Source organism: Eleutherodactylus coqui, chromosome 8, assembly GCF_035609145.1.
Source record: "Eleutherodactylus coqui strain aEleCoq1 chromosome 8, aEleCoq1.hap1, whole genome shotgun sequence".
NCBI classification, from domain to species: domain Eukaryota; kingdom Metazoa; phylum Chordata; class Amphibia; order Anura; family Eleutherodactylidae; genus Eleutherodactylus; species Eleutherodactylus coqui.
In genome coordinates this window covers 22,311,437-22,333,533 of record NC_089844.1, presented here as the reverse complement: position 1 = coordinate 22,333,533, position 22,097 = coordinate 22,311,437, and the positions used below count along the sequence as shown (strand labels likewise).

The window sequence follows — 22,097 nt, the reverse complement described above, 5'->3', positions numbered from 1 at the left end:
TAATACACTGCTATACACTGTGGCTGCCACTGTGGCTGGTAAACCCAGAGACAAACTTTAAGTCTCCATAGCAATCAATTGGGACCCCACAATTACATTGCAGGGGTCCGATGTTTGACAGAGCCCCCTCATTCTGATAGTCCTTTACATGTTGTGGTCACATTCACCACAGCATGTAAAATGGTTAAACATCAGAGGATTTTCCTATCTTCGCTGTTAGAGTAAGTGCCAGGCTGTCATCCAACAGCTAAGAACTCGCTCCCCCTGGCACAGAAATTGTGATTCGCTCCCCCGGGCACAGAAGTTATGAGAATAAGGGGCACAGGATAACGGGGAGGGGGCACAGAGTGATTGAGGGGATTGCCAAGTGATCAGGGGGCACCAGGAAACCCGGGGGGGGGGGGGGGGGATATATGCAACACCCCAGAGGGGTACCCTGGACACATGGCAAACATGGAGAGCTGGGAGGGATAAGTGTTGGCTTGTCACGGCGGCACTTACCAGGCTCTCTTCCCGGAGGGATGACACATAGCCAAGGCCAGAGCTGGATTGCAGACCACCTTCAACACCCCTAGGATAGGGCATGCCAATAAACGGGATGATGGGGGTAGTAGTTGTTATGCATGACGCCACTATTCCCACACACCAGTATGCTACACGGCGGAGAATAATCACAGACACTTGTGTATAGTACCTCGGGTTCCCAGGAACGGTTGGGGCCCGGTATAACTTTACTTGATAAACTTTGGCAAAAACAATAATTCACAGTTATGCAGGTCGAATTCTTCACAGAGAACAAACAGAACAGAGCTCAGAGGTCAGGGAGGATCCACAGGGTGACACCGGTTCTACAGTCCACGTTATCAGTATTAGTGTATCTTGACGCCACGGGAAGTGCGGGTGGTGACAAGATACAGTCCTCTTGACAGGCCGGCCACTCCCCCCTGTCAGGTCCTGGCACTCACCAACAGCGCCTTAGCCGGCGTTAGAGTGGGCTGCGCACCTGGACAGTGATGGCACGGCGACACAGCGGCTTTCCTGGCTGCCTGCCTGCATTGTGCAGCAGTGGAGGAGACAGAGTGAGCGGCAGTGATAGCAGAGCCACTTCCCCGTTGGCCTCCCTGCACTCAGCAGCGGCGCCGGATTTTGGTGGACCAGCGGCAGTATCAGCAGCAGCGGCCGCAGTACTGCGATGCCTCACAGTTAGTAATGGACGGAGGGGGACAGTGAGGGAGCGGCGGGGACGGCAGAAATGCTTTCCCATCTGCCTCCCTTCACTCTGCAGCGGCCGCCGACACAAAGAGAGTTTGAGACCTGTGGCCCTGACTGTCACTGAGGGAGGGAGGCATGGGGATGCAGAGGCTGGAGGGCAGTGGCAGACAGTGAGGGTGCAGCGCGGGGGTGCCAGAGCCGCTTCCACCGTCTCCCTCCCTGCACTGTGCAGCAGCCACGGACACACAGGGAGTGGGGGACATGCGGGGCTGACAGGAGGCTGGAGGCCAGCGGCGACACTGAGAAGAAAGAACCTTAAAACCTTGAGCAAATGGGGAGCTAGGGGTATGAGAGGGGCGTTCCTCCTGTAAAACCCCTAGCTTCCGGTGGCGTCAAGATACCCTAATACCCACGTTATCTTTCAGGCACCACTCCTGGACTAGGAGCACTCCAGAGGAGGAAAAGGTGTAGGGGTCACTCCCCAGAAACTCTGGTAGTAATTATTTGCTTGAAGGATTAGCTCTGGCACCCTCACAGGAGACGCGTAGGTATGACCTGTAGAGTACTTCTGTGCGGTGATCCTAACTTTCGACGACTGCGCAGGAACAAACTTGAGGTTTAGAATAAGTACCTTTACAATGAATTTCTCTATACAGAATTACTTATGAATGCTCTTTCTTACGGGTTTTTGGACTCACATCCAGATTACAGTCGCTATGGAATACCTCTCCATCTCCTCCATCTTCACCACAAGGAAGCTGAAGGTGCTTCCATGTGGCTCTGTTTTACATAGTATTCTCTGCAGCAAACAAGATGGAACTCTTTTCCTGCTCTCATCCACTCCTATTTATACCTTCACTTATACCACATGGCATGACAAACTGATACATTCACACGCAGGCAATGATTTTATTAGAGTTAAAGGGGTTGTCCCGCGAAAGCAAGTGGGGTTATACACTTCTGTATGGCCATATTAATGCACTTTGTAATATACATCGTGCATTAAATATTGTCCATACAGAAGTTATACACTTACCCCCTCCGGTGCTGGCGTCCCCGTCTCCATGGCGCCGACCGAAGCCTTCTTCTGCCTGGATTAGACGCGCTTGCACAGTCTGCCCTCTTCTGTCCGGCTCCGGGGTGCTCGCGCCGCAGAGGTCTTCTGCGCATGCGCAGAAGACCTGTGCGGCGCGAGTATGCCGGAGCGGCCCCTTCAGCGGGACAGAAGAAGCAGACTGCGCAAGCGCGTCTAATCCAGGCAGATAGAAGGCTTCGGTCGGCGCCACGGGGACGCCAACACCGGAGGGGGTAAGTGTATAACTTCTGTATGGCTAATATTTAATGCACGATGTATATTACAAAGTGCATTTATATGGCCATACAGAAGTGCTGAACCCCACTTGCTTTCGCGGGACAACCCCTTTAACCTTTCAAGTGCCGCAGATGTGCCACATACATACTGGAAATGACAAGACAGGCTTTGCACAGTGCATGCACATGAGACAGACATGTATGACATTTAGGCCTCCTGTACACGGGCGGGATTTCCTGCAGAATTTCCGCCTGTGGAAGCTGCGACAGGATTGTGTTAGCAAACGCAGTCCTAGGCAGACGGCCGCGATTTGTCCGTGCGAAATCTCGCGCAGCAAACAAATCGCGGTATGCTCTATTTCTGTGAGGGGCTCGCAGAGCCCAGCACAGAAGTCTCACTCCCCAGCCGCCGGCTCTGGTCTGCGCAAGCGCCGGCATATCAAACAACCGGAGCCGCGGAAGCAGGTGAGTACGCGCTGGTCCCTGCAGGGGCGCGGGATGGCTCCCGCAGCGAGAATTCTCGCAGCCGAATCCGATCCAGCCGTCTGCCGGCGGCCTTATGGAGGGGACCAGGATGATGTACTGGGCCACTACATATAAACAAGTAACAGGAAGGAAGGGGGCGCCACCAAGCAATAGTGGGGCACCATGGGAGTGGGGGCATTAACCAGGCGTTGGAGGTCCGGGGGGCGCTACATGACAAGGATGCGTATTGAGTCATCGGGGGCTCCGAATGACAGGAATGCACCAAGTGACTGAGGACCCCTGAATGACCTGGGCTGACTGCACCAAGTGATGGGGATAAGGGGCACAGAGTGATTGGGGTGATTGCCAAGTGATCAGGGGGCACCAGGAGACCGGGGAGGGAGGGGGCACGGAGTAACTGGGGGTAAGGGGGTCACCAAGTGATGGGGTAACTGAATGATGGGGGGCGCTGTGTAGCACTGAAGATACTTTTTTTGGGGGGGGGGGGGTCATGGTCGCCTCACCTCCTCGGGCCCCGGTACTCGATGCCGCAGGTGCTGGAGGCCTGTGAGGGGGAGGACAGGACGATCAGGGCCGCCAGGGTGAGCAGGGAGGCCGGGGAGCTGCGGATTTCTCCACTCTGGGCTCCTTTCGCGGCCGTTTTACCCCATCCGACCTTTGTTACCGGGACGACGTGACGTCACCAGCATCTTCCGGCATCACATGACTGATCTCTATGGAAACCGCATAGGCGCGAAAACAGCTGGTCCCTCAGTGAGGGAAGAGCGCGTCGCGGCCGAGAGTCCTGAGGTAACGGTGACGTCAGCAGTGGCTGTATACAGCGGCGGGCTGTGTGTATAAACCGAGCGGCCGCCTGCAGGTGCCCAACCGGAAGCTTTCATTTTCCCGGACAATTTATCCACTAATCATGAAAAGCCAACATTTATTTACTGTCACCAGAAAACCCACAATAATGATAAATACTATAACTGCTCCCTGTGTGTATATATATATATATATATATATATATATATATATATATATATCAGCTGTGGATGGGGCCTCGTTCCCGGCAGTCACTCTAGTTACACCCGTAATGACCGCTGAAGAACCGCGGCTGCAAAGGAAATTCACGGATATTTCTCACGGATACTGGGAGAAAACTGCTGCTGTTCCAGAGACTGTCCGGGAAGCTGCGCACACCCGGCCACCATAACACCCGGTCCGGCTGGTCAGTGACTGCAGTCGCCGGCACCCAGGAGGGAAGAGAATCGGATTACGCAGTGCGGCGTCACACCGCGGACTCCTCCGCTCGCCGCCTCCGGTGTAATAGCCTCATCTTATGAGTAAGTCTGCGCTCACATCGGTCAGTCTAACGTCCGCGCTCTTTCCAAGAGCGCAACTAACAAAACTCGGACTTTGCAGTGCACAAAACACACGCAAGATTCTCGCCTGTGTGAATGTAGCCTAATAGATACCAGGTCTTCACAATGATAGTGATTACAGTGCAGTTACCTCCAGCAATCAAAGGTGACGTATCCCCTGATTGAGGACGTCCAATTTTGTTTTTCTGTGCCCAGACCATAATGAAGACTTCTTGAAACAATGGCTTGCATCTTCCCATTCTTCTACTACACCCAGTGCACCACTCGGTAAGCACCCCATAGTACTAGTGGCCCCTCAAAGTTAAAAGTGCATTAAATAATAGTGTGCCCTCTCAGCGGCCCCGGCGGTCATGGAGGGCCCTCTCAGCGGCCCCGGCGGTCAGGGAGTGCCCTCTCGTCGACCCCGGCGGTCATGGAGGGCCCTCTCGGTGGCCCCGGCGGTCATGGAGGGCCCTCTCGGCGGCCCCGGCGGTCATGGAGGGCCCTCTCGGCGGCCCGGCGGTCATGGAGGGCCCTCTCGGCGGCCCCAGCGGTCATGGAGGGCCCTCTCAGCGGCCCCATGGGTCATGGAGGGCCCTCTCGGCGGCCCCGGCGGTCATGGAGGGCCCTCTCGGCGGCCCCGGCGGTCATGGAGGGCCCTCTCGGCGGCCCCGGCGGTCATGGAGGGCCCTCTCGGCGGCCCCGGTAGTAATAGTACTATTACATGCTGTTTAATAATTTGTTCAAAGATCTTTCCCGGTATAGAAGTCAGACTCACAGGCCTGTAGTATACTGGATCCACCTTCTGCCCTTTTTTGAAGATAGAGACAACGTTTGTTTTTTTCCAATCTTCTGGGACTTCTCCTGTTCTCCAGGAATTTTCAAAGATTATGACAAGTGGTTCAGCAATTACCTCCGCTGCTTCCTTTAGTAACCTAGGATGTAATTCATCTAGACTTGGAGACTTTGTTAGCTAAGTGTTCCATCACCATCTCTCTGCTTATAAATACCATGTATTCTTTTATTCCCCCAATAGCACAGGTAAGATCAGCTGATGTTCCATCTACTTTCTGAGAGAAAACAGATACAAAATAGGAATTTAAAAGTTCATCCTTCTCAGTACCATTCTTAACGAATTCACCATTTTTATCTTGTAATCATCCAATAGCATCTTTGACTTTTCTTTTGCTTTTCACAAATCCCCCAAATCCTTTTTTATTGCTTTTGGCCTCTGTTGCAAGCCTCAATTCATTATTAGCTTTAGCTTTTCTGACACTTGCTCTACAGTTTCTGCAGACCGCATTATATTCCTCTTTAGATATTCCCCCCTCTTTCCATTTGATAAACATATTTTTCTTCCTTTTTTACATGTGTGTAAGTTCTGTGTTCATCCATCCGGGTCTCTTTAAATGCTTCCTATTCTTCCTTCTTTTAGGGATTGTTAACGATTGTGCTTTGAGGTTTTCCTCCCCTTTTTATCCAAAATTCAAGGATAGCACGATCACTGCCTCCTAAGATCCCAGCCACCCTTAGGCCCCCTGTCCACGTCTGTGACGGAATATCGCTAGCGATATTCCGCAGCGGGGAGCGCTGTCAGATCTCTGCGTTGAGCCTATCTGATAGGCTCACCAAGGCAAATCGCGATTTGAATCCTGCGAGCAGAGAATTGCTGTGATTGTCCGCTCGTGGACGTCGGGGCTGTGCTTTCTATAGCAACGCTATGGAAAGCGTTCACTGCAGGACCCGCAGCCAGATTATTGACGCGGGTAACGCAATTAACTATTGCTTGTGGACAACCAACCTTACTTCCTCAACCATTCCCCCCCTGTTGGTAAGAATTAGGTCCAAGATAGCAGATCCCCTTGTTTTCTCTTCTACCTTTTGGAAGATAAACGTTGTCAGCAAGAGCGGATAAGAATTCGTTGGATCCATTACTTTTACCTGAGAGAGATTCCTAACAAATGTCTGGATAGTTAAAATCTCCCATGATCACTATGTCATGCTTGGCCATCTGATGTAGAAAGAGTTCCTCCATATCTTCTCCTTGTCCAGGTGGCCTATAGTAAATGCCTACAATGGTGTCCTTTCTGTTGTTCTCTCCTTGTATTCTTACCCAAGCAGTTTCTACAGAACTACAGATAGTCCTCTACTTGCAAACGTTCGAGTTACGAACTTCGCAAGATGTGAACTATCTGTCCTGCACAGTATGTCGTCATGCTATGGCATTACATCATACTGTGTAGGGACTGGACAGGCTTCTATCAAGCCTGTCCGGTCAGATCGCGGGACACTGTGCAGTTGCTAGGCAGCCGGGGGCCTTCTAAAAAGCCCCAGGGCTGCCTATGCAAAGCTCCTATCAAGCTGTGCCCTTGATAGGCAATCTGCATAGGCAGCCCTGGGGCCTTTCAGAAGGCCCCCGGCTGCCTAGCAACCACACAGCGTCCCGCGATCTTATCACGGGACACTGTACAAGACCCCCAAATGTCGGGTGCCGGCTGTTTCTTACAGCGGACACCCGGCGACAGCAGTACCGACGAGCCGCGCCGCTCATTGGAACTGTTAATGCTTTAAATACCGCTGTCTTTTTAACAGCGGCATTTAAAGTGTTAACAGTTGCGACAAGCGGCGCGGCTCGTTGGAAGTGGTGCCACCGGATGCCAGCTGTAAGAACAGCCTGAACCCGACGTTGTATGGAGCGGGATCCACCCGTGATCCCCTCCATACAACCATTTGTTCGGACATACGAACAAATGTACTTGCGAACAGGCTCCTGGAACGGAATCTGTTCGCAAGTAGGGGACTATGTGTACCATGCTCTGAAGCTTGAATCTCTGTGGAAATGAATGTTTTTCTAACATACAACGCAACACCCACTCCCCTTTTTTTTAGGTCTGTTTCTTATAAAACAGATTATCATCACTTATAATAGTGATAGTGTGCCCTCTCACTAACCCCAGTAGTACAGTGGTGCCTTGGGTTAAGAGTTGAATTCGTTCCGTGATGGAGCTCTTAACCCAAAACACTCGTAAGTCAAATCAATTTTCCCTATTGAAATGAATGGAAAAGCCATTAATCCGTTCTGGATCATTAAGATCTCCCACTGATTTCAATGGGGATGGCATTGCCCCATTGAAAGCAATACGACGCCGGCACCCCTGCAGTGATTTTCGGGGAAGGGCTTTAAATATAAGCCCTTCCCTGAAAATCATCCCTAGCTGTAGTAAAAAAATATATATACTCACCTGTCTGCCAGGGCTCAGGCACGTCCAGCCGCCACTTGTTCTCCCTGCATTGCTTTTCAGCAGGCGGGGATTAAAAATGCATGGAGAACAAGTGGCGGCTAGACACGCCTTAGCGCCAGCAGCGGCGGTCAGGTGAGTATATATTTTTTACTACAGCTAGGGATGATTTTCATGGAAGGGCTTATATTTTAAAGCCCTTCCCCGAAAATCACTGCAGGGGTTGCCGGAAGGACATTGCTTTCAATAGGGGCAGCAGCAGTGGCGGCTCCATTGAGAGCAAAGCTTGTAACCTAAGTTTTTGCTCTTAAATCGAAGCAAAAATTTGGGAGAGAGCCTGCTTTCAAGTCAAGGGTATCACTGTAATAGTGTGCCCTCTCGGTGACCCCGGTAGTGATAGCAGGCCCTCAAGGTGGCCCCGCTGGGGATGGCGGGCCCTCAAGGTGGCCCCGCTGGGGATGGCGGGCCCTCAAGGTGGCCCCGCTGGGGATGGCGGGCCCTTAAGGTGGCCCCGCTGGGGATGGCGGGCCCTTAAGGTGGCCCCGCTGGGGATGGCGCGCCCACCCTGCCCGCGGCATGAGGACACTACTTACCAGTCCGGATCTTCTGCTTGGCGTGCGGGTTGTCCGTCTTCTACTCCGTGGATGTGGGCGGGCGTGCCGGTATGTGGGTGCCACCCACACATGCACAGTGGAGATCTTTTTTTTTTTTTTTCTAACCCCCAGCTTTCCTGCAGGATCCGTGGCACTCCTGCAGTGACAGCTGCAGGTGTGCCGCCGATCAGATGGCTTCCATTGACTTCAATGGAAGCCATCCCTGCAGGATCCGCAGCAAATGGAGCATGCTGCGATTTGTTTTTCAGACCAGAAGGTTCGCAAATTAAATCTGCGTGCTTTAATTAAGCTGCAGGCACCCATGATTGTCTATGGGCGGCTTGAACTTCGGATCATCTGCGCGGTTTCACCACACGGATTTTGGAATTCAAACCTGCCCCTGGACATGAGCCCTAAATCAACAACTGGGCTGGTGGTCTACCGGCTGGGTGGCAACCCTAACAGACACTTGCCCACGTTCTGTCCAAGTTGTTCGAATCCCGTACATACATGTGCTGCAATTTCTTTCATATGTCTGAATGCCCTGATAAGGTATAATGGGTTCATGCACGGATGGAACATATGCCCTTCTCAATGGGCCCTTAGACTTTCAGCAGGTTAGTTATGAAGGATTCCAGCTATACGACAAATCAGATTTGGTTGTATTCCTAGTCAATGGCAAACGCGGCTTCCAGTATGCGGGTCACATACCGTGTGAACGGTCTGCAGCAAAAAACTGAAACGGAGCCTATCCAGATATCTGTGTGCCAAACACGAGGGAAATGTTGGTATAATTTAGTAGTGTAGTCCCTGGAGGAACATAGTTTGGTGAATGATGCGAAGCAGCATGGCACCAAGCACCACCATTGGTTGGCATATCTCGTAGGAAGCACAATGGAGGGTGCAGGTATATTATGGCACAGATGGCCGGAAAGTTGTAGCTTTGTGGAAGGATTGCTGTAGGATTTGTGGTTGTGACAGCTGGAGTAGGACTCTTATCAGAGTAGGTGACACTTATGGCAGGACTCTAGCAAGTAGTTAGCCTGTAGAATCCATCTAGGATGGTTGTTTCTGGCATTGTGTTGCCTTATGGCTAGTTTCATGTGGAAGGACTTCACTGGTCCTGGCTTAATTCACTGGCTGGTAGGGTGGCTATTAAAGTGGTTGTCCGGTTGCAAGACTATTTTTTAAATATAGTTCCAAATATGTTAAAATAATAAAAGCAGATGTACTTGCCCTCCTCTTCCCTGTCAATGCAGCTCTTCAGCCCTGCAGTCCTCTTGGTCTTTGATTGGCTTTAGCCATTCTCCTGACATCATGGCTCTCAGGATCTGAGTTATCATGCAAGGCGAACAGCACTTGACCACTGCGTCCTCTGATTGGTGGTATCTGTTCCTAAGCAACAACTGTGAGGACCGCGGAGCTGCAGCACTGGATTGCTGAGGAAGAGGACAGGTAAGTAAGGGCTCCTACCCACTAGCGTTTTTTTTAATGCAAATGTCAATGGGACTTTCTAAAGTTAAAATCGCATCGCACAAAAATCACAAGCGTTAAAAAAACGTTAGTGGGTAGGAGCCCTAACACTGCTTTTGTTATTGTAACGAGCAGCTGCGTTTATATCCTGGACAACAAGAGTAACAAACAGAGAAGTCCTAAATCGTATAAAACCCAATATTTGACTGGAGGACAAGCCGAGCGGGCTTGGGCTCACGGATTTTGGCCATGAGATGTGAGCAGAGTTGCTAGAAAAATCTATAATGCTTGGACAGATTAGTGGCAAAAGAAGACCGTGCCGCCAAAGGACACGATGGCTGATACTGTCAGCGCTGATACTGCATGGATATCATACAACTGAAAGTAGCAGTGCAAAAACTAAAAACATGGAGGGATGTTGCCGAGGGTTGTGAATGACTAAATGGCTAATAACATAACAACAAGCAGCTCAGAGAAACACTGACACGTCACACAGCACTTGCGTAAATTGCAAATGATTCTGTTTATTTGTCAAACAGTCAGAGATATTCCATCGTGCCCATGGACAGGTGGCCTAAGACAAATACAATAAAGTCAGGTGACCAAAAGTGACCTGATTTAACATATGCATAACTTGTGGCACCTCATAGCACGTGCAGTGACTCGGTCTTTAGGTCACGCAGATCATTAATTAGTAATCTATACGTTCTCCTAAACTTAGTCAAAGTCTAAATGTATAGAGAACAAATAAAGTAAAACAGATAATGAAAAGTTGTATTTACTAATACATTGCTAAGAAAAAATCCATATTTTGTTAGTTGTCAGCTACAGATTTGTGTGAGCAAAAGGTCAGTTGCAACGTTTGCTGATTCTTCATGCCTTGTAATCTTCTGAACAAAATATCTGAATATATGTCAAGTAAATCAGTCAAAATGGATGGGAAACAAGATTGTGTTCAACATACTTTATGGTTTCTCTCACAAAGTGACATGTCAGTTTTTTCTTGCAATGCCTATTTTAAATACGCGTCAGGGAAAAACGCATGGTCAAGACAGAGACACGGTTTTCCATTACAACTCAATGGAGTGAGTATTGTTAGTGTATTTTGGAGTATCTTTTATACGTACTTAAATACACTGTGTGTGAACATACAGTGAATGTCAAGCTTATGCAACTTCAGGGCCTGTTCACATGTGGTGGATTTGCTGTGGATTTTCCCCATCAAAATGTGCAGATATATTGACACAGATTTTACTCCACCATTTGAAGGGGTGAAATCCATGGTAAATCCTCACTACTTGCTGTGGAAAACCTGCAGTAAATTTGCCACGTGTGAACAAACCCTTAGGCTGCGATAACACGGGGGCGGAAATCTCACGGAATGTCCGCAGCGGGACCGAACGGATATTCTGCAAGATTTCCGCAGCTGGAAATCCTGCGGGTTTTCAAGCAACTTATTCTGCTGCGGCCAGCTCTTCCCCATAGAGAGGAGAGATGGGCGCAGCAGAAATGGCGATAAAATTGACATGCTGCGGCTTTGAATTCTGCACGGCATGTCAATTTCAGCACGGCTTGGCCGCAGCCGATCGTCCGCTGCATGTGGAAAAATCTCGTCCACTTTGCTGCTTTATCCTGGGATAGAAAATTGCAGGCGGAATTTCTGTGCGGAAAGCCCACATGGAAATTCCGCCCCATGTGAACCCAGCTTTAATGTTTCTTCATGGTAAAAAAAGTCACAAACCTTCCCTGACTTTTTCCTCCATAGTGAAGCAATGAGGCCACGTAACTGTCGTGTGATAACAGTGGAGCCCCGGCCTTACACCACATCATTTGAACCTAAGGATTTTTTCATTTACTTTGAGAAGGTGATGAGATACTCAGGATATGCCTGGATGTCATTAAATATGGCAAAAATACTTGGCTTGGCAAGGTCGTTAGTGACGCTGTCATACAGGTCGGTGGAGTTAGATGGGTTCTTTGCTGGAGGTGCCACCATTCCCTCCTGTCCAACACAGAACTCTCCAGTAAGCACCCGGACCAGGTACATGTATTTAAGGCCATTTGCATCTGGTTTGGAGTACTGGTCATGTGCAGAATAATTGGAGTTGACCGCAAAATACGTGCCATTTCCAAGCTTCGCACCAACTGGAATAGAAAGAAAGACTGTTATGTACAACTTTACCTGACTGCAACCTATAGGAATACATGAACCAGCAGCCGTTCCTCCAGTGTGTTCTGAGTATTCTATGAGCTGCACCTGCCACAGGCTGCATTGTTACATCCAGAAACTGTTCATACATTGAGGTTGTGCAGAGCTGATGCATACCAGATTTGCTATAGGTGCACACATATAGGCTTTTACACACTGGAATCTTCCAATTTTGGAAATCTTAACCCCTTGGTGAATAGCCCACAGTGTTTTTACGTCCTAGCTAAGTGGGCTTTAATCCCTGAGGACGTAAAAACATGCTTCCTGCAGGGATTGAGGCCACGTGGGCTATGGATGTGACAGCTCCATGCTGTCTGTGCCCTCAGGTAGCTGACGACATGGAGCTGTCATCCCGGGCTGCGAGGAGACCCCGCTTCCCCTAGCAATGCAATCGGCGCTATCCAATGAATAGCGCCGATCGCATTAAAGTGCAAAAAAGTTTTCAAAAAGTTAAAGATTCAGCTGCCTTTATGGATCAGATCCATGGAGGCCGCTGAGATTACTTACCCCCATCCTCTGTGCTGTCCCCTGCTAATCTGGTTCTCCAGGACCTGTCGCCGGCCTTCTGCTCATGCGTGCCAGGCGTCATTACGTTAGATGCATGCTCAGAAGGCTGGGAGCCCGAAAAATTAGTAATCTCCTGGCTCCCAGCTTCTGAAGTTAGCCGGGAGGCAGGAGATGTCACCGGGGACCGTGGTGAGCGGTCCCGAGGCCCTGATCGCAGTTATCCAATGGATACCGTCGATCACGGGAAACTGAAAAAAGTTAAAGTTTCACCTCCCCTCATGGATCGGATCCATGAGGGGAGGTGAAAATACTCACCCGTGTCCTCCATGATGTCCGGCGGCGATCTACAGTTGCCGTGGGTCTTTGCGCATGCGCTGATGTGGCGCGCATGTGCAGATGGCCAGAGAGCTCACAGATTTAAAATTCTCCTGCACCCAGCTGTCAAAATAGCCGAGTGTAGGTTCCCAGTCACATGATCACCTTTATCCATCGGATAACGGTGATCATGGAAAGTTAAAAAGTGTTTAAAAAAAAGTTTAAAAAGTTAAAGTTTCATCTGAGGGGAGATGAAATTACATCCTCAAGGTCCCCGGATTTGTCCCCCAATGGGATCTTTATCCACGGACCTTACCTCGACTTCGGCGCATGTGCCTGTCAGCATAATGGCGGACGCATGTGCAAATGTCAGGGATTGCCTGGGAAATTTAAAATCTCTCTGCTCCTGGCTACCAAAGGTAGCCGAGAGCCTGGAGATGTCACGAGGGGGCTGCGGTGAGCGGTCACTGGTCACGTGATCGCCGTTATCCAATGGATAATGGCTATCACGTAAAAGTTTTTAAAAAGTTAGTTTCATCTCCCCTCACTGATGCGATCAGTGAGAGGAGATGAAAGCTCTTCTCGGAGGCCTCCACATTTGAACCCCGATGCGATCATCCCCCATGGACCTTTCCGGCTTCTGCGCATGCGCCCACCGGAAAACGCCGGACACATGCTCAGGAGCCGGGACATCGCAGTGCAGAGAGAGAAGACGCCGGACGGATGAGTACAATGTTAATACCGGGGCATAGGTCGCATCCTGCTGTGAGAATTCTTGCAGCGAGATCCAATTGGGCCGCGTGCAGGCGGCCTAACTTAGGTTTTATGGAAGCAGTATAGCACTGACCGCTCGGCTGTGTGATCACTATCCTATCACACATTGCAAAACTGAAGCATCCTTCTAAGGAAGGCTGTGCATACAACACATCCCAGAAATATTGATGCACTGAAACACATTTTTAGGGAGCAATGGTCCAAAAATTGAGAGCTGCCCTATAATGTGTGGGATATTCTGCAGTGTATAGCATTATCTAAATCACTTATCTGGGGTCATCACACACCCATATTGTTCTAGAAGTCTGAGAACCCTTGTTGCTTCCATATTTGTTAGGGCAGGAGGTCTTACTGTACTGCAGCTGTCACTTCTCACCATTTAACCCCGAGTAGCTCCTGTTGAATCCGTTGCTGTTTACACTTTTCACTGTGTTTTCATCCGTCCCATGGAAAAGTTGCCTCTCATTATTTGTGGTGCCGTTCTTGGTGTCGATACTTTGCTTCTTGATCTGATAGTTTTGGTACAGATGTAAGTTTTGGATCCTTTCAATCTGTGTAGAAATTGTGGGAGAAATCTCCACATGAATCCTTTTTAATACAGTGTGTAGCACTTTAAGCAATGGCAGAGGATCTTTAGTCCTACTACATGAGTACACATGAGATTGTAGACTCTGATGACTGCAGTATGTGCTGCCAAAGACTGTTGTATATAGAGGTCGTTTAATTCTCATTTGCTATAGGTAGAATTGTGGCTATAGAAATACTGTATACAAACCTACAGAACATACAGGAGAGGTGATACAGTAAGTGGCAGAGCTGTTTTTAGCTTGTGTACCAATGTATATATACATATACTAGCTGATATACCCAGCATCGCCCGAGTTAACTTGCTACAGGTGTTTACGTGTTGTTCACATGGAAAATTCGAGGTGGTGGTGGTTACTTCAGACGAACCAAGGAATAAAATATGTATACACATAGAAGAGTGTTAGATTCTTCTCAGACTGCATGTACCAATGTCCCTCTGCAGAATGTAGCCCCTCACCCTCCTCACTTTTTTGCCCTTAAATGTAACGCCTCTTTTTGTTCAAATTTCCCCCTAGACTGGATGTTGCAGACCCTTCTTAGCCTTAAAGAAGGCATATTTCATGCCTGCAGTCTATTGCTGCTTCCTTATGTATTTTACAGCCTTTCAGTATATGCACACAGAGGTCAGTATTATTTTCAGTTTTTCACGCTTAGAATTGAATATTGAAGTTGCATCCCCTTTACTTTTCCTATTGGGATGTAAAGAATGGTCGTGGCAAATTTCATGTTTGGGCATTTCAGAATGTATTAGTAACATGACTTTTGCACTTAGAATTGAATAATCAAGTTGCAACACCTTAACTTTTCCTATTTACGCCCTAGAGAATGGCCATGCCAAATGTCATGTTTGTACGACACCAGAACGTTACATAACATAGGGGGGGTCACTTATTTTTGTACTTAGAATTGAGTTAGCAAGTTGTGACTCCTTTACTTTTCCTATTTAGGACCTAAACAAAAGTTGTGCCAAATATCAAGTTTGTACGACATCAGGAAGTTAGAGAATTCGATTTGGTGCAATACATGGTTGTGCACTTACTTTTGCACTTAGCATTGAATAATTGAGTTGTGGCCCCTTTACTTTTCCTATGTAGGACCTAAGCTAGTGATTCCCAACAGGGGTGCCGTGGCTCTCTGGCTGGAAATTATGTCGGTAGTGGTGTATCAGGGAACGGAGCACAGCCCCGCTCCCAGGGGACATGTAAGACGCTGCTGGAGGAATGCTGCCAGGAGCAGAGACCGAGCAGAGGCACAGCCCTGCTCCCAGGGGACATGCAAGACGCTGCTAAAGGACCTGGAGGAAAGCAGCCAATGAGGAGCTAAGGGCGTGACGGGCATTCCTACATCCCTGCCTTGTCAAACCCCTAGCTTCCTGGTGGCGTCAAGATACACCAGTACAAGGAGGAGGTAAGTATATGGGTTGGGGGGGGTAATGTTATTACTAGGGTTGGGGGTTTAATGTTATTACTGGGGAGGAGGGGGTAATGTTATTACTAAGGTGGGGGGTTTAATGTTATTACTGGGGAGGGGGGTAAATGTTATTACTGGGGGGGGGGGTAATGGTATTGCTAGGTGGTTAATATTTTTTCTGGGGCTACTGTGGGGTTAATATTACTACTGGGGCCACAATAGGGGTCGCTATAACTACTGGGGTCGCTATTACTACTGGGGTCGCTATTACTACTGGGGCCGCAATAGGGGTCGCTATTACTACTGGGGCCGCAATAGGGGTCACTATTACTACTGGGGCCGCAATAGGGGTCGCTATTACTACTGCGGGCGCAAAAGGGGTCGCTATTACTACTGCGGCCGCAATAGCGGTCGCTATTACTGCTGAGGCCGCAATAGGGGCGCTATTACTACTGCGGGCGCAAAAGGGGTCGCTATTACTACTGCGGCCGCAATAGGGGTCGCTATTACTGCTGAGGCCGCAATAGGGGCGCTATTACTGCTGAGGCCGCAATAGGGGCGCTATTACTACTGGGACAGCAATAGGGGTCGCTTTAACTACTGGGGTCGCTATTACTACTGGGGCCGTAATAGAGGTCGCTTTTACTACTGGGGCTGCAGTAGAGTTAGCTATTACTACTGAGGCTACAGTAGAGGTCGCTATTACTACTGGGACAGCAATAGGGGTCGCTTTAACTACTGGGGTCGCTATTACTACTGAGGCCGCAATAGGGGTCGTTATTACTACTGGGGCCACAATAAGGGTCGCTATTACTACTGGGGTCACTTATTACTGCTGGGGCCACAATAATTACTAGCGAGGCCACTGTGGGGGTCGCCATTACTACCGGGACCACCAATATAGGGGGTCGCCATTACTACCGGGGTCACCAATATAGGGGGTCACCATTACTACCTGGGCCACCAATATAGGGGGTCGCCTTTACTAGTGGGGCCACCAATATAGGGGGTCGCTTTTATTAATGGGGCCACCAATATAGGGGATCGCTATTACTACTGGGGCTACCAACAAGGAGGAGGTAAGTATATGGGTTGGGGGGGGTAATGTTATTACTAGGGTGGGGGGTTTAATGTTATTACTGGGGGGGTAATGTTATTACTAAGGTGGGGGGTTTAATGTTATTACTGGGGAGGGGGGTAAATGTTATTACTGGGGGGGGGAATGGTATTGCTAGGTGGTTAATATTTTTTCTGGGGCTACTGTGGGGTTAATATTACTACTGGAGCCACAATAGGGGTCACTATAACTACTGGGATCGCTATTACTACTGGGGCCGCAATAGGGGTCGCTATTACTACTGGGGTCGCTATTACTACTAGGGCCGCAATAGGGGTCGCTATTACTACTGGGGCCGCAATAGGGGTCACTATTACTACTGGGGCCACAATAGGGGTCGCTATTACTACTGGGGCTGCAATAGGGGTCGCTATTACTACTGCGGCCGCAAAAGGGGTCTCTATTACTACTGCGGCCGCAATAGGGGTCGCTATTACTGCTGAGGCCGCAATAGGGGCGCTATTACTACTGGGACATCAATAGGGGTCGCTTTAACTACTTGGGTCGCTATTACTACTGGGGCCGTAATAGAGGTCGCTTTTACTACTGGGGCTGCAGTAGAGTTCGCTATTACTACTGGGGCCACAGTAGAGGTCGCTATTACTACTGAGGCCGCAATAGGGGTCGCTATTACTACTGGGGCCACAATAAGGGTCGCTATTACTACTGGGGTCACTTATTACTGCTGGGGCCACAATAATTACTAGCGAGGCCACTGTGGGGGTCGCCATTACTACCGGGACCACCAATATAGGGGGTCGCCATTACTACCGGGGTCACCAATATAGGGGGTCGCCATTACTACCTGGGCCACCAATATAGGGGGTCGCCTTTACTAGTGGGGCCACCAATATAGGCCCCACTGTGTGTATTTTTTTAAACAGCCCTGTCTTTTTTTATAACTATGAAGGTAAAAATCATGTCGTAATAAGCCACACCCTAGCCACGTCCCTGACCACACCATAGCCACGCCCCTTTTGGTAGGGGTGCCGCGCCATAAAATTTTCTTCCAAGGGGTGCCCCAAGGCTGAAAAGGTTGGCAAGCATTGACCTAAGGAATGATCGTGCCAAATTTCAAGCTTGTACAACACCGGGAAGTCACATAACATAGGGGGTCACTTACTTTTGCACTTAGCATTCAATAATCAAGTTGTGACCCCATTACTATTTAGGACCTATAGAATGGTTGTGACAAATTTCATGTTTGTACAGCGGGAAGTTAGAGAATTAGTGGCGAGTCAGTCAGTCAGTGAGGGCTTTCGTCTTTTTATAAATATTAATAACTATAAGGAAATTATAGCACCAGTGTTTCTGGTGGCACAATGCGCCACACAACTCTGCTACGCGCACTTCACACACACACAGCTGTGGTACATGGGCATGCGCCTGACGGACACAGCTTCGCTACATGCCTTGCGCCTGACAGACACAGCTTTGCTACATGCAATGTGCCTGACGAACACAGCTGTGCTACATGCCATGCGCCTGACAGACACAGCTTGTCTACATGCCATGCGCCTGATGGAAACAGCTGTGCTACATGGCATGCGCGGCACAGAAACAGCTCTGCTACATGACGTGTGTCACAGACACAGCTTTGGTGCGTGACATTTGCCTGTCAGACATGACATGCACATGGTACAAACACAGCTCTGCTACATTATATGCGTGTAACAGAGACAGCTGTGCCACAGTATATGCGCATGTTACAAACTCAGCTCTGCTACATGACATATATCTATGCTGACTATAACCATTACACGCACAGCACATTAGACAAACAACCACTTGCAGCTCTACTACATTTATGCTGACTGCACATATCTCACATACAGCTCCTGGATACAGTGATGAGCCCCTGGTCATGTGATCCCTGACTTCACCCACACACGTGGTCACATGACGGTGATGTCATTACAGGTCCTGGTAGTTTCTGTTGGATTATACAGTACTACCAAACTCCAGAATGGCTCCTCCCACAGCAGTGACGTCACAGGTCATTCAGCCCGCCAGATCTCTGTGGTGGCGGTAGGTCGGTGTGTCCTGTCAGAACCACTGAGTTGTGTCTGACATAACGGCTTAGTTCTATATTCTCAGTGTTTTATGACCTGCTATGACGTTGCCAGGGGCGCAACTATGAGACTCACTCACATACATACATACTAATGGACAAGTGGTCGTTAGTAGTTTGATAGATCTTATACAGTTCTGCAAAGTTTGCTGAGTCAAAGTGGCAGTTACAACATTGAAATCAACCTGCTTTACCCCTGGCTTCCCCACCATTACTTAGGAAGAACTTCCCACCCTACTCTCCAAATCACACATTACCTGTGCATTTGACCCAATCCCATCTCTCCTCATCCCCAACCCTAACCTATCTCTCCTAAATCTTTCATTGACCACTGAACTCTTTTCATCTTTTAGATATGTAGTCATCACACCCATCCTTAAAGAAGTACTCTAAGTATTTTATTTTGGGAAAGTCCATCACAAAATCTCTGACCTCTGCTGTGAATAATCCAGTTCTGTAGCTGGTTCCTCTAGGCTTTGTATTCTGTACTCTTCCTCTGGCCTTCAGGTCACATGACCAGCACTCTCACAATGCTCTGTGTCCTGCAATTAATGTGTCAGCTGTATGACAACTGCCATAAAGAAAAGCTGTCTATGCTGGCCATAGATACTATATTGTGCTTCTTTAACCACTTCAGGACTGCCCATAGACTATAAATGTGCAGGAAGCCTTTAGTTTTAAAACAGCATTGCAGAGAATTCCCATAGAGCCCCCCACACTGCGCAGGAGCTCTGTTATCTTAGCATCTGAGGACAGCTAAGACTTTGGGGCTTAGGGCCCTTTTCAATGGAACAATCTGTCGGGGCGCACATGCCAAACAGGTCATACGAGTGATATTTGTTCCTGTGTTTTTCAACAGGAACAAGCAGCGCTAGTGAATGGAGGGAATCGTTCCGGCCCACCCACCTCCATTCACAATAAACAGGCAGTCGTTCATAAATAAAAAACAATTGCCTGTTTACACGGCTGATTTGTCGTTCGGTTTTCTGCTTGCAAAAGCTGAATGACGAACAAGAAGTAAACTAATTCTCGTTCGTCGTTCAGTCGAGGCATGCATTCACACTGAATTGTAATTGTTCAGATTCCTACTGAATACAGTAATCTGAACGATTTATCATCCTGTGTAAAAGGGGCCCTTAGCCTGCAGAACAATCCCCATGGTCTCCAGGCATGTGATAACACTGAGTTTAGGAATATTCTTCCAAATTTGAAAAATTGCAGCTATATTTATAAGCTTTGTAATGTCCAAAAAAGTTAAAAAGGTATGCCGACATAATGTGTATATATGGTAAATGTTATTTATTAACTATTTTGTGTGGTATGAGTATCTGTATTACAAACAAAAGTTGTCATATTTTGAAAAATGCTACCTTTTCCAAATTTTCTCTAAACTTTATATCCATGGTAAATTTTGATTGGTATGTTTTGATTTTATTTAGAAAAAAATCTTAAGTAAAACTTGTCACAAAAAACTGTCCAGGACTACACAACCAACCGCTGGCCAATCCTATGCCCACTATCTAGGTAATTACCTGCAAACTCCTCACATATTCTCAACATAAAATTCTATGGGCAGGAGATTTTAATTTTCCCTTCTCTTCAATTCTGAACAGGTCTAATAGTAATCCGGATAGATTTTCAGTCTTTCAGCAAAAGTAATGGGAAAACAAGTTATCCCTTCTGGCGCTGGCTGATAGCTGGAGAGAGATCCATGGCACAAGAGGGGTTACATTTTTTTTTCACTGGCTAGTCAGGCATATTCTAGATTAGACTATATACTGATGTCCACGTCCCTTTTGCCCTTTCTTACAACATCTAGACACTAACCATGTACATGGTCAGACCACGACCTGGTCATCTCAGTGATCTAATGTGACAAGACTCTCAGGCCTGTATTTAAATGGAGACTGAATGAGGCCCTTATTCGAAACCCTAATATTTCAGTGCAGATCTCAAATCCGCTTTCAGAATTCTTTGGTCTTATCTCTACCCAGGAAACGCAACTCCACTGGGTGTGGCTTTCTCATAAGGCCTTCATCGGAGGCCAGCTGATTCGCCTTGCCTCACAGAGAAAAAAGGAGGAGTCTCAAGCCTTTCAGGCTCTTGAGAGAAGACTATTCCTACTTGAAAACTACAACCAGCGTCTTCCTTTGAGGGCCATGACCAAAGAGATTACAGATATTAAGATACAGCTGAACACCCTCTTGTCTGAGGGTGGAGCGGGCACTTCAATGGACGGGCTATAGGTACTATAGATGGTGCATTCCATGGTAACGGACAGGACATGCACATGCAAATTTTTTCACATTTTTTAAAATATATTTTTGTCTAAAACTTTAAAAATAGCTATAGGTAGTTAAACTATGCACTGTTATAAATGTATCTATATCATACCTACCTTCTAACTTTCTAGCAACTCTTAGTAAATGACATGTAACTTTTAATAACAGACAGGACATGCAAATGAATAGCAATTGCAGAATGCTTGTTTTTTCCAAAATTTCTGTTCTCCTAGTTAATATATAATCAAGACTCTTTCACATTATTTTCAGTATACTCTTAAAAGATTGTCTGTTTTGTACTTGTTCTGATCTGTTAATTATAAACACCCCTAGTTTATTTTTTCATATGGTAACAGACAGGACGTGTTTGAATGTAAACTTACTAAAAATAAGAATAATATATATATATTTTTTTAGATGTTTTATTCAGTAACAGGTAACTAGAATATATATGAACCTTATAAGACTTAAATTAAGAACTTTTGTTGTAAATTATAATGACCATTAACTAATAGAATAATTAAATACACTTTCTTGGTAACAGACCGGACATCTAGTTGGTGGGCTATTGATTCTACTATAAATTACATATTGTAACAAATATAATAAGTTACATTACCTCACTGGCATATTTTGGTTACATGTGTTAGTTAAAAACATCTATTCACTTCTATACTGAAATGCAGACTGAATAAATCTTTCTCTTCAATCTGTCAAAACTTGTGGAAACACATGTAAACTTGCATGGTCAAGTTTGAGTGCAGTATTAGATAGGATTGTTAGAAGAAATGTTTGAGAATAGTAAGAATCTAAGAGTCATAAAAATATAAATCATCAAAAAATATTATTTTGATTTTTTTTTTCAAAAATTCCCTCTTTAAATGGAATGAGCCAGATATGCTAATAAACAAGATAGGCTCTTAGCAGCGAAATTGAGAGAAAGGCAGAGAATGAACTCTGTCTTTAACCCTTTAAGGACCAGGCTGTTTTGTACCTTAAGGACCAGACACTTTTTAGGGATTTTACCCATGAGGCGGTTTAACTGCCCTCTTTTTTTTTCGTTCAGCTACCAAAATTATTTTTGCTGCATTTAGTTTTCCGTAACATAAAAGGCAATTTTTTGCGATGCAACCTCTCTTCATACAGTGCGGGCGTCAGCTGTTTATA

General features: G+C 47.4%; 2 protein-coding genes across 2 annotated transcripts in view; one reads left to right on the top strand and one right to left on the bottom strand.

Moving 5' to 3' along the window:
- Positions 1-22,097, top strand: part of LOC136576196 (protein mono-ADP-ribosyltransferase PARP14-like) — a 913,674-nt gene that overhangs the window by 315,221 nt on the left and 576,356 nt on the right. The gene's annotated exons all lie outside the window — the stretch shown is intronic.
- LOC136577386 (protein mono-ADP-ribosyltransferase PARP14-like) overlaps positions 11,510-22,097 on the bottom strand; it is a 69,235-nt gene continuing 58,647 nt past the window's right edge. The window contains exons 15-16 of the mRNA XM_066577294.1: positions 13,839-14,013; positions 11,510-11,802 (exon numbers count right to left, since the gene is read on the bottom strand). Coding sequence (XP_066433391.1) covers positions 11,510-11,802; positions 13,839-14,013 — 468 coding nt within the window. The remainder of the gene's footprint in view (positions 11,803-13,838; positions 14,014-22,097) is intronic.